Source organism: Lycium barbarum, chromosome 5 (assembly GCF_019175385.1).
Source record: "Lycium barbarum isolate Lr01 chromosome 5, ASM1917538v2, whole genome shotgun sequence".
NCBI classification, from domain to species: domain Eukaryota; kingdom Viridiplantae; phylum Streptophyta; class Magnoliopsida; order Solanales; family Solanaceae; genus Lycium; species Lycium barbarum.
In genome coordinates, this window is record NC_083341.1 from 11,255,062 (window position 1) to 11,270,239 (window position 15,178).

The 15,178-nt window shown below is 35.7% G+C and overlaps 1 protein-coding gene across 1 annotated transcript; it reads left to right on the forward strand.

Moving 5' to 3' along the window:
- Positions 1–1,585: 1,585 nt before the first annotated feature.
- On the forward strand, positions 1,586–4,840 carry LOC132639190 (uncharacterized). The gene is made up of 5 exons (XM_060355663.1): positions 1,586–2,168; positions 2,407–2,505; positions 3,324–3,391; positions 4,105–4,204; positions 4,371–4,840. The coding sequence occupies exons 1-5, from the start codon at positions 1,586–1,588 to the stop codon at positions 4,838–4,840; spliced, it is 1,320 nt and encodes a 439-aa protein (XP_060211646.1).
- The last annotated feature ends 10,338 nt before the right edge of the window (positions 4,841–15,178 follow it).

Here is a 15,178-nt window from a genome sequence, read left to right on the forward strand (position 1 = left end):
ATGGACAAATGTTTAACTTCAGGCAGGGAAGATGAAGCAAGTGCTAGAAAGCATCAAGAGGAAGCATTGGAAGTTATTTCAGAAATAGGTGATTGCAACTGTATGGGGTGCTATGATCTATATCACACATGGAGAGCCAGGAATTGCAAATTATTCAGAGGAACCACACTACATGCAGCTGATAGAGCTATACAGATAAAGAGAAAAGTTGTACAAAGAGTTGAGTTACTCAGAACATCAAAAAAGGCACATAGAAGTAGAGTTTTTTTGCATAGAATACTTGGTACTTACAATGCGTACAAATGTTGCTGACTGCTTGTAACTAACTTCTTCTGTTGAAGGCTTATTGTTCATCGCACCCTTCCTAGAAGGTGGCCATGAGAGTAGGTGCTGTATAAGTGTAATGTTTTGTTTATTTAATGGTAATATTCACATGGTTAACAAAAATTTTTAAAAAAAAAACAATAGACAATATATTAAGGGGGAGTATTTGTTCCTTTGAGAGTTTGAGTTTATAATTCTAGATGTTTTTCTCATTAAAATAAAATGAAAGAAAGAAAAAACTAACATATGCTTATAACGTATATCATGTCAGAAATTTGTTTAAAATAAATTAAATAGGTTTTAAAAGAAAAAGTGCCTATTAAATAAAAGGATGTGTCCTTTCATTATTTGGTTACCATTTATTCTATTTAGAGTCTACTATTCTAATTGCTAACGTAACTTTTCTTCTCCATAAAAAAAAAGTACTTTCTTCTCTAAAAAAAGTACTTTCTTTTCTATGTAAATCCTCCTTCTTCTCCTATTCCAAAAGATCAAGTTTCATAGTTCTTGCTTTCTAATAAAATTTCTTTACTATTTGCTTAGTGCAGCTTGTCATATCGATCAAAATTATTTGGGTAAAAACCATAGCAATCTCGCAGAGGAGGGAGCAAATATCGTTTTTAGGAAAGCGTTGCATACGTGTTTCAAGCCTCCAATCCGATATTCTTTTGTTCATATTTTCCAACAATCTAAAAACGATATTTATTTATTTTGATTTGGGTCATTCGTTTCTTTTGCTGCGTTGAAATTTGGTGTTTTTTTTTTTAAACAATCTGAAGTAGAAGGTTTTCCGGGAGTTAAAAAAAAAAAAAAAAACTTATTCTGGAAGTAGAAGATTTGTTTTTGTGTTTTGTTTGGTGATATTACAGTAAGCTTTGGTCGTGTTTGTTGGCAGAAGGAAAATTTGTTTTGTCTTGAATCCTCCTTTTCTGGTTTGTTGGGTGTTATTTTTTCTTTCTTGAACAGTTTGGTCGTTCAATCCCGTCATTTTTTGTCTTTATTGGATACTGTTAGACTCATACCATTGAACACCAATTTTTTGTTCTTAATTTTCCTTTATTGCCATCATCCAACAAACCTTAGTTTTCTGTTTACGCTTTAAGGAACTGCCGTAAAAGACAATTTAGTTTTTTTGTTGCTTATCGTGGATTCCGACACTATTAAAATTATGAATCAAGATTTTGTCCGTCCTGATCGTTTTGACGGAGCCAATTTCACAAGATGAAGAGACAAATTGAAGTTTATGTTGATTGCTTTGAAAATGTTTTATGTGCTAAATTCAAGTCTTACTCCAATTCCTCCACCAAAGGATGATGATTGTGAAGAAATTATAGCACAAAGGAAAAAGAGAGAGGAAGATGAATTCATGCGTAGAGGTCGCATTCTTGACACACTTTCCGATTGTCTTTATAATCTATATACTGTTGAACCTTCGGCAAAGAAATTCTGGAATGCTTTGGAATTCAAATACAAAGCCGAGGAGGAATGTACCAAAAAATTTCTTGTTTCTAAGTATTTTGAGTTCAAGTTTAACGATGATATGCCTATTTTGGCACAAGTACATGAACTGCAGGTTATAGTAAATCAGTTGAGGGTTGCGGGAATTGAACTCCCTGCGTCTTTTCAAGTTGGAGCAATTATAACAAAATTGTCAGCATCTTGGAAAGGATATAGGAAGAAAATTCTCCATGATTCTAAAGACTTTTCTTTGGAAGAAATTCAAAAGCACCTTCGAATTGAAGAGGAATCGAGGGAGAGAGATAAGAATGAAAATTCTTATAGTGGCAATAATAAAGCCAATGCTTTGAATAAGCCCTCAATTAAATCCAACAAAGAAAAGCAAAGTAAAGGAATTTCTCTTGGTCCTAAAAAATATCAAAAGAAATTCAAGAAAGTCCAAACAAGGAGGTTGCTTTGTGTGTGGAAAACTTGGCCATTATGCTAGAGATTACAGATTTAGAAAGAACCAAAAACCAGAAGTGAATCCAACAAAAGAGAATGAAGAGATCGATGCTACTGTGAGCGAGGTCTACGCCATAAAAGCCAAAGTTTTTGGTTGGTGATATGATACATGTGCTACAGTTCATGTTTGCTATGACAAGTCCCTCTCCAAGACTTACAGAGAAGTTACTGATGAGCAAGAGGTTCAAATGGGAAATGAAGGAAGGTCGAATTTTTTTGGTAAAGGAAATGTTGAACTTGCATTTACTTCGGGCAAGATGGTTACTCTAACCAATGTCTTACATGTTCCCGATATGAAATAAAATCTTGTTAGTGGGGTACTATGAAAAGAATGGTTAAAAGTGAATTAATTTCATGCGATGTACATGAATTTACAAAATGTAAATTATATGCTAAATCTAAATTGGCTAAGAAGTCCTTTAAAAGTGTTGAAAGAAATACTAAATTGTTAGATTTAATTCATTCTGATATACGTGAGTTAAATGGCATGCTAACAAGAGGAGGAAGTAGATATTTCATTAACTTTATTGATCAAATTTCTAGATGTACTTATGTATATTTGTTGAGACACAGAGATGAAGCCTTTAATGTTTTTAAGAATTATAAGGCCGAAGTGGAAAATCAATTAGGAAAAAGAATTAGAGTCTTAACAAGCGATAGAGGAGGAGAATATTTTCTTAAATATTTTAATGATTTTTGTGAAGAAAATAACATTATACGTGAATGTTCTGCTTCTCGCACTCCTCAACATAATAGTTTAGCAGAAAGAAGATACAGAACTTATTTAGAAATGATTAATGCTTTGTTGCTACATGCTGAATTGCCATTTAATTTGTGGGGAGAAGGACTTCTTGCTAAATGTCATATATTTAATAGGATTCCTATGAAGAAAAATCATATTAGTCCATACGAATTATGGAGGGGACGGAAGCCTAATATAGCATATTTTATAGTGTGGTGTATCTTGCATATTGCAAAAATAATGATCCAAATCAGACCAAGTTGGGTCTTAGTAGGGATCAAGTGTGCATTTGTAGGTTATGCCTCAAATGCCAAAGCTTATCGACCTCTTAATTTAGAGTCAAGTGTAATTATTGAACCTCAGGTAAAAGGTTTAAATCTTCATCAGTTGATATAACATTAGAAGAAACGTCTCAAAAGATTGTTGAGCAATCTAGTTCACAAGAATTCAATAATCAACCTAGTGAATAAAGGAAAGGACTAGAGCTCGAAAGGCCAAAATACATGGATCAGATGAGATTGACTCTCAACGTATTTCTATTAATGTTGTTGAAGGTAATAGAGATGCCGTTGTGAGAACAACCCCAATTATTCTTCAAGTGGAAGATGATCCTAGAACTTATAAAGAAGCTATGGCTTCTATAGATGCAGCCTTTGGAAAAATTCTATTAAAGATGAAATGGATTCAAATGTCAAATCACACTTGAGAACTTGTTGATTTGCCTCCAACTTCTAAACCTATCGATTGTAAATGGGTGTTTCGAAAAAAGTACCATACTGATGGGACTTTACATACCTACAAAGCTAGGTTAGTAGCTAAGGTCTTTAGACAAAAAGAAGAAATTGATTATCTTGATACATATGCATCTGTAGCATAAGGATCTAGTAGCTCAGTTGGTTGCCTACCTGAACTCTCACTTTGTTGGTTAGGGTTCGAATCCCCATATTGTAATCCCTTTCCCCTACCCCTATGTAATAAAAAACAATTTTTTTTAAAAAAATGCATCTGTAGCAAGAATAACTTAGATTAGAATTATGTTTGCTTTAGCATCTATTTACGATTTACATGTTCATCAGATTGATGTCAAAACAACATTCTTAAATGGTGATCTCGATGAGGAGGTCTATATGGAACAACCTGAAGGGTTCGTTATTCGGAGAAATGAACATAAAGTTTGTAAGCTTATTAAGTCTTTGTATGGACTAAAACAAGCCCCTAAACAATGGCATGAAAAATTTGATAGAGCAATTTTATCTTTTGGTTTTAGACATAATATAGCTGATAAATGTGTTTATAATAAAGAGTGTAGTAATGATTTTATCTTAGTTTGTTTATATGTTAGATGACATGTTTATTGTAAGCAATGATATGAATGGAATTATAACAACAGAGAGGTTTCTATCTTCCTCATTCAAGATGAATGATCTTGGACAAGTTGATACCATATCGGGTATCAAGATTAAAATAAATAGTGGGGGATATGTATTCAATCAATCTCATTACATTGAAAAAGTGCTAAATAAATTTAGTCACTTAAACATAAAAGAGGTTTATACCTCGTTTGATCTAAGCATCAAGTTAATTAAAAATGAAGGAAGAGCGGTGGCTCAACTTAAGTATGCAAGAGCTATTGGAAGTCTTATGTATGCTACACAATGCACAAGACCAGATATGGCATTTGCAGTTAGTAAATTAAGCAGATTTACTAGCAATCCGAGTATTGATCATTGGAAGCCATTGAGCGAGTTTTTGGGTTTCTTAAGAAAACTAATGATTTGTGTATCCAATACTAAAAGTTTCCTGCTATTTTAGAAGGATATGTCGACGTAAGTTGGATATCGAGTTTGGGAGACAACAAATCTACCACTGGTTGGGTATTTACCTTAGGAGGAGATGCAATTTCTTAGAAATCTAAGAAACAAACTTGTATAACACATTCAACCAGGGAATCGGAATTTGTTGGATTAGCAGAAGCTGAGTGGCTGAGGCATTTTCTTTTAGAAATTCCATTGATCTCAAAAGGTGTGAGTTCAATTTCTATTTACTGCGATAGTCAAGCTACTCTAGCTCGAGAATATAGCAATATATATAATGGAAATTCAAGACACATAAGCCTTCGACATGATTATGTGAGAAAATTAATTAAAGGTGGAATTATCTCTCTCACATTTGTGAAGTCAAATCCATTTACTAAACCTCTTACAAGGGATTTGGTGAAAACATCTTCAAGTTCAATTGAGTTAAAACACCTTAATTAGAGCCACCAATAATGACAACCCTACCCGACACTATTAAATCAATAACTATGGGTTCAAAGGGCAACAGGAAGTTATTGATACGTGGGTGTTTCAGTACTAAAGTAAGATATATACTAGGACTGGTTGTCACAGTTTAGAGGGTTGAGTTCTTATACTTTTAAAGAGGTTCGGTACAAGGAAAAAGTGTCTCAAATGTGACAAAGACGCAGAAAATACTTCACCTATATAAACATAGAAGTGGTGCCGCTTTGATTGATAGGAGGAGTTACTCTTATAAATGTTCATGAATTTTGGATAGCGCATGGCCATCAAAGTGCTAAGCATGTTTGAGTAGAAAGCAAGAATGAAATGTTTATGTGTATAATGTCACTGATGTTGTCGCAAGGAACAACATGTTCAAGCTAATATGTTACATGGGATTTCGATTTCATTTTGTGATATTATACTAACGTAACGTTCAAATCGAAAGATACATCATTTTATGCGTGAACATAACAGATTTTTGAGTCCTATTTTATATTTAAACAAGTGGGGAATTGTTATAAATTTGTTTAAAATAAATTAAATAGTTTTTAAAAGAAAAGGTACATTATAAATAAAAGGATGTGTCCTTTCATTATTTGGTTACCATTTATTCTATTTAGAGTCTACTATTCTGATTTCTAACGTAAACTTTCTTCTCCATAAAAAAGTACTTTCTTCTCTAAAAAAAGTACCTTCTTTTGTATGCAAATCCTCCTTCTTCTCCTATTCCAAAAGATCAAGTTCCATAATTCTTGTTTTCCAATAGAATTTTTTCACTACTTGCTTAGTTTAGAAATTTATAAGCTTGTCATATCCACTAAAAATATTTGCATAAAACCCATAGCAATCTCGTAGAGGAGAGGGAGCAAATATCATTTTTTAAGAAAGCGTTACGCACGTGTTTCAGGCTCCAATCCAATGCTCTTTTATTCGTATTTTCCAACATAGCATATCAAGATTACCCTAGCATCAACAATTATTGACTCATACCTATCACCGAATAATGTGGTGGATTGGTAAGGATGTCATTCATGTACATTGATGTCCTCATATAAATTGGGAGAAGTGTTAAAAAAAAAACGTCAACTCTTTCAAACAAAAAATTACATTCAATGATCTTGGAATGGACAGTGTTGAACTTTAGACCCCTGTTTGCCTAAGGAAGAATACTTCAAGATCAAAAGTCAAAACTTATTAAATATAAAGTTTTCCCCACAAGCGAGATTAAAAATTCAGGATCACTCCCCTCCAAAGCTATTCTCGTAGAGCATCCTCTTTCAAACTCCAACCTACTTTACCCAATTATTTATTGTTGATTATCGACTTCCCCAAATAGCAGACACTTGCGACTCTTCCTCATAAGCCAAGATGAACTCATTCTGCCCGCCGCTTGTAACATCCCGTAAATCCGAATTAGGTATAAATGTATGAATCTAGTATAAAGGTGATATTTTAGCTATACGAATCTATTTGGGATGAACTCGGGTGATAAACAGTCGTTTTGAAGTCAAACCAAAAAGTAAAGTTCTTAAGGCCTTCTAAATTCGTCTAAGTCTAGGATAATCTATACTTATGGCCTGTTTTCAGGTACTTTAGTTAGGAATTTGTGCAAACTTCCTTCTTGAAAGTTGTATCCCTTTGAAATACCTTTCCAACGATATATTATGGGGGTCAAGGGGACATCTGTACAAAACGTTATGGCCATTTTATTGAAGGAGTACAGAGCAGTCCGTTCACTGGTCATGTTATACGAACTACTTATACGGCCCATATAATTTTATACGGACCGTATAAGTCGTCCGTACTTCACGAAACCTCAACCCGACGTTCTGTTTTGTGCCATGATAAAGTATGGTCATATTATACGAACCGTATAATATGTCCATATAACTTCCGCCTCACTTTTGTATAAATTCAAACCTTCAGTTCTTTTATTTCATTATTCACAATTCCAAGCCCTAGCAACAATTCAAAACATCAAGGTAAGTCAATCCAAACCCTTCCAACTCAATTCTAACATATACTCTAATAATCTAAGCAAGAAATCATTGTTCCTAAACTAGGGTTTTCAAGAAAACCCATCTCAAGGTTCAAGAATTCAAGATTTTGGAAATCTTCTTCAAAGTTAAAGTATTTAATTCAAGTTTGGAGCATTACCAGGTATGTAGAGTTACTATCTACGTGTGGGAACATCATTGTTCTTCCCCAGGCCTCATAATCCATAAATTATTATTCTTTACGAAAACTAGGGTTTCTATACCATGCTCATGATAACCCTAGGTCCATGTCCATGATTGTATTATGTATGAATTGTTATACTTCCATCATTGAGTTCATAATATTTCTTTATGATTATGAAGAATCTGTCTGTAATCTATGAAAAACCCATATATCCCATTCCATGGGTTCATGCATGCTAGTTTATGATATATTATGCTATTTTCAAGAAAATACTATACAAGTTTTACAAGTTCATGCAAGCAAGCTATAATTCATGATATCCATGTACAAGCAAGTTATATTCATGAAAACCATGGGCAGCAAGTGCCACTTATTTTACATGTCCATGTTTTTGGGAGTTGCTTTAATTACCGAGGAGGGCTTCAGATAGCCTGAAACTACGTAGCCACCGTAGGATGAGGATCGCTCCACCCATGTCCCGGACGATCTCTCATAATGACTGGATCCTTTCATAATATTATTAAACCTCATGTCCCTGGCAAGGTATGAGTGTTCTGCTGGTAGGACGCAAGTACCAGACCATGTTATCGGTTATATTTACTGCTCTCCCTACTCACGATACTTTACGCATGATATATATATATATATATATTCATGTTCATGACCAGGTTGCAGTTCCTATCATTATTATTTCATGTCCCATGTTATTTCATTCAGTTGTTTTACATACCAGTACATTCAAAGTGCTGACGTCCCATTTCTATTGCCCGGGGGGTCTGCATTTCACGATGCAGTTACTGATATACAGGACGACACATCTGCTTAGTAGGACAGCATTCGTATCAGCTTATTGGTGAGCCCCATCTCATTCGGGGTTTAGTCAACTTTTGTTTTATGATTAGTTATGGATCTAAGGTATGCTGGGGGCCTTGTCCCAGTAAGTATGTTTTCCAGTCAGACTCACGATAGAGGTTTCATAGACTAGACAAGTCAGTTATGTTATGTCAGACATTCGGAGTCGTATAGTCATTTTGGCTCATTCATGTTATTTCCGCACTCATGTTTAAACAAGTATTTTTATTAAGTATTATGACTTACTACATTTTATAAAGGCTCATCATGCATTCACGTTATATTCCGCTCATGTTATGCCTCATGATGATTTAGCAAGTCATGTGGTTCGCTCGGTCACATCCAGTAAGGCACTGAGTGTCATGTTTCGCCCAGGCGATGGTTTGGGGCGTGACAAAGCTTGGTATCAGAGCCTAGGTTCAAGTGTCTTAGGAAGTCTATGAAACCGTGTCCAGTGGAATCACTTTTATCTGTGTGTGCGCGCCACACATATAAAAAGTTGAGCACCAAGGCATCTAAGATTGTCTCACTTATTTCAACTCTAGATCGTACAATAGAGCTATGTTCTTAGAAATCACTCGGACTCATGTGTTGTTCCCCATTCTACCAAATACGCCTCATCTCAGTGGATGAGGAAGATGTGAAACTAATCAATATCGATGTGTTGCTTTCAGATAGAGTTATCAGGAGTTATTCTGACCCATGCGCATTGCATTCTTTCAGAAAATGTCTACTAAGAGAAAGGCAACTTGGGGCCCGAGGGCTACCATTGATGCGACCCCAGAGACGAACTATCAGACTCCGAGAATTCTAATTTTCAATTCTGCGACTGTAGGTCATCAGAACCTGCTTCAAGTACCACTAATGTCCCAGCTCAGACCAATGTGAGGAAGAGGGGTTTTCATAATCCTATTTGCCGCAAGTGTAATAAGAGACATCAAAGGGTGTGCCGCTATGGCACCCATATATGTTTTGGGTGTGGCCGGCAAGGTCACTATCTGAAAGATTGCCCACAAGTGAAACAGGATAACAAAGGTTTTTCGCACCCCATTTGCAGTGCATGTGGAAAAAGACATGCAGGAGTGTGCAGGATAGGTTCGGATGTGTGTTATAATTGTGGTCTCCAAGGCCACATGTAAAGAGAATGCCCTTCAGTTAAGTACAATAGTAACACTAAGGGTGGTGGTGCAATTCGTTCCCCCAGACCAAGCATAGCCAATTCAACAACACTGTTCACAGCCCATAGTACTCGGGCACTAGCAGACCAAGGCACTGATAGGGATAAAGTATTAGGATTAAGTGGGGATCAAGCACGTTATCATGGCATGGTAGATCTCCAGGACTCCGATGTGCTGTCACATGTGTCATAGGTATGCCAATAATTTTCCCTCTTTGTCACATATGAGATATTATGCCCTAGATCTATTATGTCTTATGTGGTTATTATGCAGTTGATAGTTCAGATTTAAGACCCTACAAAGTAACATGTTAGGAACTTAACTGCAGCAAGCATAAATTGTCCGCGGTAGTTTTAAGCAGGAAATAGCCTAAGAGCCAACCACCTGTAACACTAGAAAGTCTCGACTTTTTCAAGTATATATATATATATATATATATATATATATATATATATATATATATATATATATATATATATATATATATATATATATATATATATATATTTGCCATATGAACTATGTATATGACTAAGAAGGGACTGAGTGCGATAAGAAAAACCACGAGCAGACGATATTGAATTTTTAGGGATAGTTTTAAATTATTTAAGCTTATTCAGATCAGACCTAGAGAGTATGATGTTAGTGAGTTACTACAAGAAGCAGATATTACTATGAGATAAAAGATATGACAATTCACTCTTAGGTTATGTGATTAAGTATTTATCCCTGATGTGTATATTATGATATAATTTTGAAAGTGTATAGGGAGTTTGGGGTTAGTTGTTACAATAGTATGAAATAATTTTGGAAGTGTATGGGGAGTTTGGGGTTAGTTGTTATAATTCCTTGTTTGAGACAGATGAAATTTCTCTAAGTGTGATCTATGTCTATAGTTCATAAAGATAGCATACAACCCTAGAATAGAGTCAGATAAGGAGGAAAAGTTAGAAATAACCTTATGCTTCACATTAGTACTCAGAGAAGAATTAGAGAATATGATGTTAGCAAGTGGTTAACAGAAGCATAGTCAGTAAGTTTGAGTAGATACAGTGAATTAGAAATTCTCAGCAGAGTTAGTAAAAGTACGATTTGAGTTACTTAGTCAAGTTAGCACTACTAAGTGGGTAACTGTCTGAATACACCGAAGGCGTGTTAGAACCCAAAGGGTTTAAGTTAAATTTGAGGTATAGAAATTGGTGAAAGAAGAAAACCATCTAAGCAGTAAGAGAGCAAGCTACAGAAGAGGAGCCTTTAGGAGTTATCAGGAAAGAGTTTTCCTCAAGACTGACAAAGCTAGTATGCCAGTTATGTACATTAGAAACCCGTTCATTTAAGTAATCCAGTTTTCCCAGTAAGTAAGACTTGCTTGAAGTAAGTCGAAGAAATGAGTCGTCAGTATGTTGGGGGAAATTAGTGGAACCACTAGATGACCACTTATTGCTAACTCAATGGATCCCCAGGCTTTAAACGTCAGCTTTTGAACTAAGGGGGAGATCATGTGATAAGGTGCCAATATAAATTATGTGTTTCGTAAGTTGATAGGTGTTAAGGAGATTATATCAGAGGATCATAGTTTCATGTAGCCAAGATAAGATGCGTAGAATGTGATTTTTGTCATGCTGTTGAGATCAAGTACTAGGTAATTACGTTATGAGATAAAGTTCTAGATCGAATAACGGATTTTAAGGGTATAACGGTTCCAATTCCAGAATAATTCATGCACTATGTAGTACCAATGCCCAAACGTACTCTACACATGCCTAGCATACCTATCTTATGCCCTTGTTAAAGCTTTACACTCCATATTTAAGATACAAGAATTAAGACTCCATACGATAGTAAGCTATGTAAGGGAATGTTCTTTCATGTTTCTCACATCAGGTTGTACTCATGTCCAAGGTTAAAGACCGCATTCATGTCTCACGTATTTATCTTGCTTTTATACCCATGATCACGTTCTAGCTCCTAAGTGATTTCTTATTATGATGTTGACGTTGATAAGGATCGAAGGGAAGGTAACATAATAGTTTAAAGACTAAGAATCCTATGGAATGCACACTTATTCCTTGGACAATAGGAGAATGCCTTAGGTGAATGACTTATTTCGACTCCAATGGTATACTACCTATGTTTTCACATACTCATGTCCACGATAGACTTATTCGAGCATCCACCTAAAGAAATAGTATAAAATGATGTTGGTAGGCAATAATGAGAGTAAGTCATGATGGATGTCCTATCCACGGTTCTATGTAACACATGCTTATGTCCCTTTAGCTAATGTTTTACGATCATTATGACATGATCCCTTTCTCCTTTCGCTAAGTATCTATGCCTCGTTATGTTCAAGATGACTATCTACCCATGTCTTAGATGCTCGAAGAACGAATTATTCATGCCTATAATCCATTCTTTCATGAACCTTATTTATAAAAAAAAAACAAAAAAAGGGTGTTTACTCTCGGTGATAAGAGTAAGCTATGTTGAAACATGTCCCATTCTTTCGGTATATCTAAATCCTAAAGGTAATGTTTTATCCATGCCTATGTCTCTGACTCAAAAGTGAAGCCTACAAATTGTGCTCCATCCAAGTCACACTTATGTCTTAGTCATACTTCAATGCTCATAAACTCAAGTCCATACGCCATGGTATGCAGGTACCCATGTAAATGCCATGTTTATCATGTACCCATGTCCCATGTCCTGCTACTCACGTATTCATGTTTTATGTCGTATTAATCCTGTTACCATGAATGTTCCATGTTACGTCCTTCCGTTTGATGTACGCATGCCACGTTTATGTTCTAAGACAAAGTGCCTCCTATGATTCGAACGAATGATTCCTCGCTCTCAATCTTTTATGATCCGCTCACGATAATAAGCAAGGTATGCCAAGGTATTCCTATCTACGTTCCAAAGCAAACAAGAGTTCCTTTCCTTCACCCTATATATGGGGCTTATCTCAGGAGTATTCTACTCAGATTCGGCGTATTTATGTCATGCCTATGCTAGACCTTTATGAATATATAGGTAGGATAATATTCCTATTATATGACTCAAATCTGTCTCATTCGCACCGAGTTTCGCTCACATTCAAAGCCTAAGTCGTACTCATATCTTATATGTCAATTGTGATGGTGATATACAAACATCTATGATCAAGCCTCTAAGTGTTCAGATCTCATCTCCGCTCATCATACAAATCCCCTGCTGTAACAATCATGTTTTCGATATTCAGATCTCATGTTATGATATCCATGTTTACACGTATTCGTATCTCATGACAGTTTAGCACTTATGTATCCATGTCATCTAGTCTTCATGTATTTATGTCCCACGTCATGCGTCTCACGCCCAGGTAATCATGTCATGTTCGTGCCTATTTCCAGTAATCATGTCATTCGTGCCTACGGATTTTCTTCCAAACCCCATGTATAGTAATCATGTAATCATTCATCTAATATCCGTGTGTTCAAGCTAGCTCAGTATTCATGTTAGCCATATTCAAGATTTAGAAATCACGTTAAGTCACATCATGTGTAATAAGATACCCTGTGAGTTGTGTGTTGGTACTTTAGTTAGCTGGTAGGCGTTTGAGAAATGTCGTGAGGGTCTGAATTATGAAGGAAGTCCTACCATAAAATTTTCTAGATTCCGTAGTTAGTAGTGATTCCTAACCTCTATTCATAAATCAAGGACATTTATTTCACGATTCTCATTCAGGTAGGTACGACTCAGTTTCATGCTACCATGTATGTTTCTATGTAATGACATATTTAGTTCTCATGATCCATGACCATGTTCCCACGTAATCATGTTGAGCTTTTATGCTTCATGTCATATTTCTTCACGTTCATGTATTCAGGCCATGTCCAGTCCCATTCTTAACCAAGACCCATCATTCGAGGATGAATGATCCCAAGGGGGACGTATTGTAACATCCCGTAAATCTGAATTAGGTATAAATGTATGAATCTAGTATAAAGGTGATATTTTAGCTATACGAATCTATTTAGGATGAACTCGGGTGATAAACAGTCGTTTTGAAGTCAAACCAAAAAGTAAAGTTCTTAAGGCCTTCTAAATTCGTCTAAGTCTAGGATAGTATGTACTTATAACCTATTTTCGGGTACTTGTGTTAGGAATTTGTGAAAACTTCCTTCTTGAAAGTTGTATCCCTTTGAAATACTTTTCCAACGGTATATTATAGGGGTCAAGGGGACATCTGTACAAAACGTTATGGCTATTTTACTGAAGGAGTACAGAGCAGTCTGTTCACTGGTCATGTTATACGAACTACTTATTACGACCCATATAATTTTATACGGACCGTATAAGTCATCCGTACTTCACGAAACCTCAACCCGACGTTCTGTTTTGTGCCATGATAAAATATGGTCATATTATACGGACCGCGTAACTTTATACGGACCGTGTAACTTTTATTTCATTATTCACAATTCCAAGCCCTAGCAACAATCCAAAACATCAAGGCAAGTCAATCCAAACCCTTCCAACTCAATTCTAACATATACTCTAATAATCTAAGCAAGAAATCATTGTTCCTAAACTAGGGTTTTCAAGAAAACCCATCTCAAGGTTCAAGAATTCAAGATTTTGGAAAAAAAATTCAAAGTTTAAGTATTTAATTCAAGTTTGGAGCATTACCAGGTATGTAGAGTTACTATCTACGTGTGGGAACATCATTGTTCTTCCCCACGCCTCATAATCCATAAATTATTATTCTTTACGAAAACTAAGGTTTCTATACCATGCTCATGATAACCCTAGGTTCATGTCCATGATTGTATTATGTATGAATTGTTATACTTCCATCATTGAGTTTATAATATTTCTTTATGATTATTAAGAATCTGTCCGTAATCTATGAAAAACCCATATATCCCATTCCATGGGTTCATGCATGCTAGTTTATGATATATTATGCTATTTTCAAGAAAATACTATACATGTTTTACAAGTTCATGCAAGCAAGCTATAATTCATGATATTCATGTACAAGGAAGTTACATTCATGAAAACCATGGGCAGCAAGTGCCACTTATTTTACATGTCCATGTTTTTGGGAGTTGCTTTAATTACCGAAGAGGGCTTCAGATAGCCTGAAACTACGTAGCCACCGTAGGATGAGGATCGCTCCACCCATGTCCTGGACGATCTCTCATAATGACTGGATCCTTTCATAATATTATTAAACCTCATGTCCCTGGTAAGTTATGACTGTTCTGCTGGTAGGACGCAAGTACCAGACCATGCTATCGGTTATATTTACTGCTCTCCCTACTCACGATACTTTACGCATGATATATATATATATATATTCATATTCATGACCAGGTTTCAGTTCCTATCATTATTATTTCATGTCCCATGTTATTTCATTCAGTTGCTTTACATACCAGTACATTCAAAGTGCTGACGTCCCCTTTCTATTGCCCGGGGGGCGTGTATTTCACGATGCAGGTACTGATATACAGGACGACACATCTTCTTAGTAGGACAACATTCGTATCAGCTTATTGGTGAGCCCTATCTCATTCGGGGTTTAGTCAACTTTTGTTTTATGATTAGTTATGCATCTAAGGTATGCTAGGGGCCTTGTCCCAGTAAGTATGTTTTCCAGTCAGACTCAT

Bases quoted from the DNA above. Each gene is read 5' to 3' on its own strand.
- LOC132639190 (XM_060355663.1), top strand. From the start codon at position 1,586: ATGTTTTATGTGCTAAATTCAAGTCTTACTCCAATTCCTCCACCAAAG. The intron at 2,169-2,406 runs GTAAAGGAATTT...CATGTGCTACAG, and splicing joins ATCCAACAAAGAAAAGCAAA to TTCATGTTTGCTATGACAAG. The intron at 2,506-3,323 runs GTAAAGGAAATG...GTGCATTTGTAG, and splicing joins AGGAAGGTCGAATTTTTTTG to GTTATGCCTCAAATGCCAAA.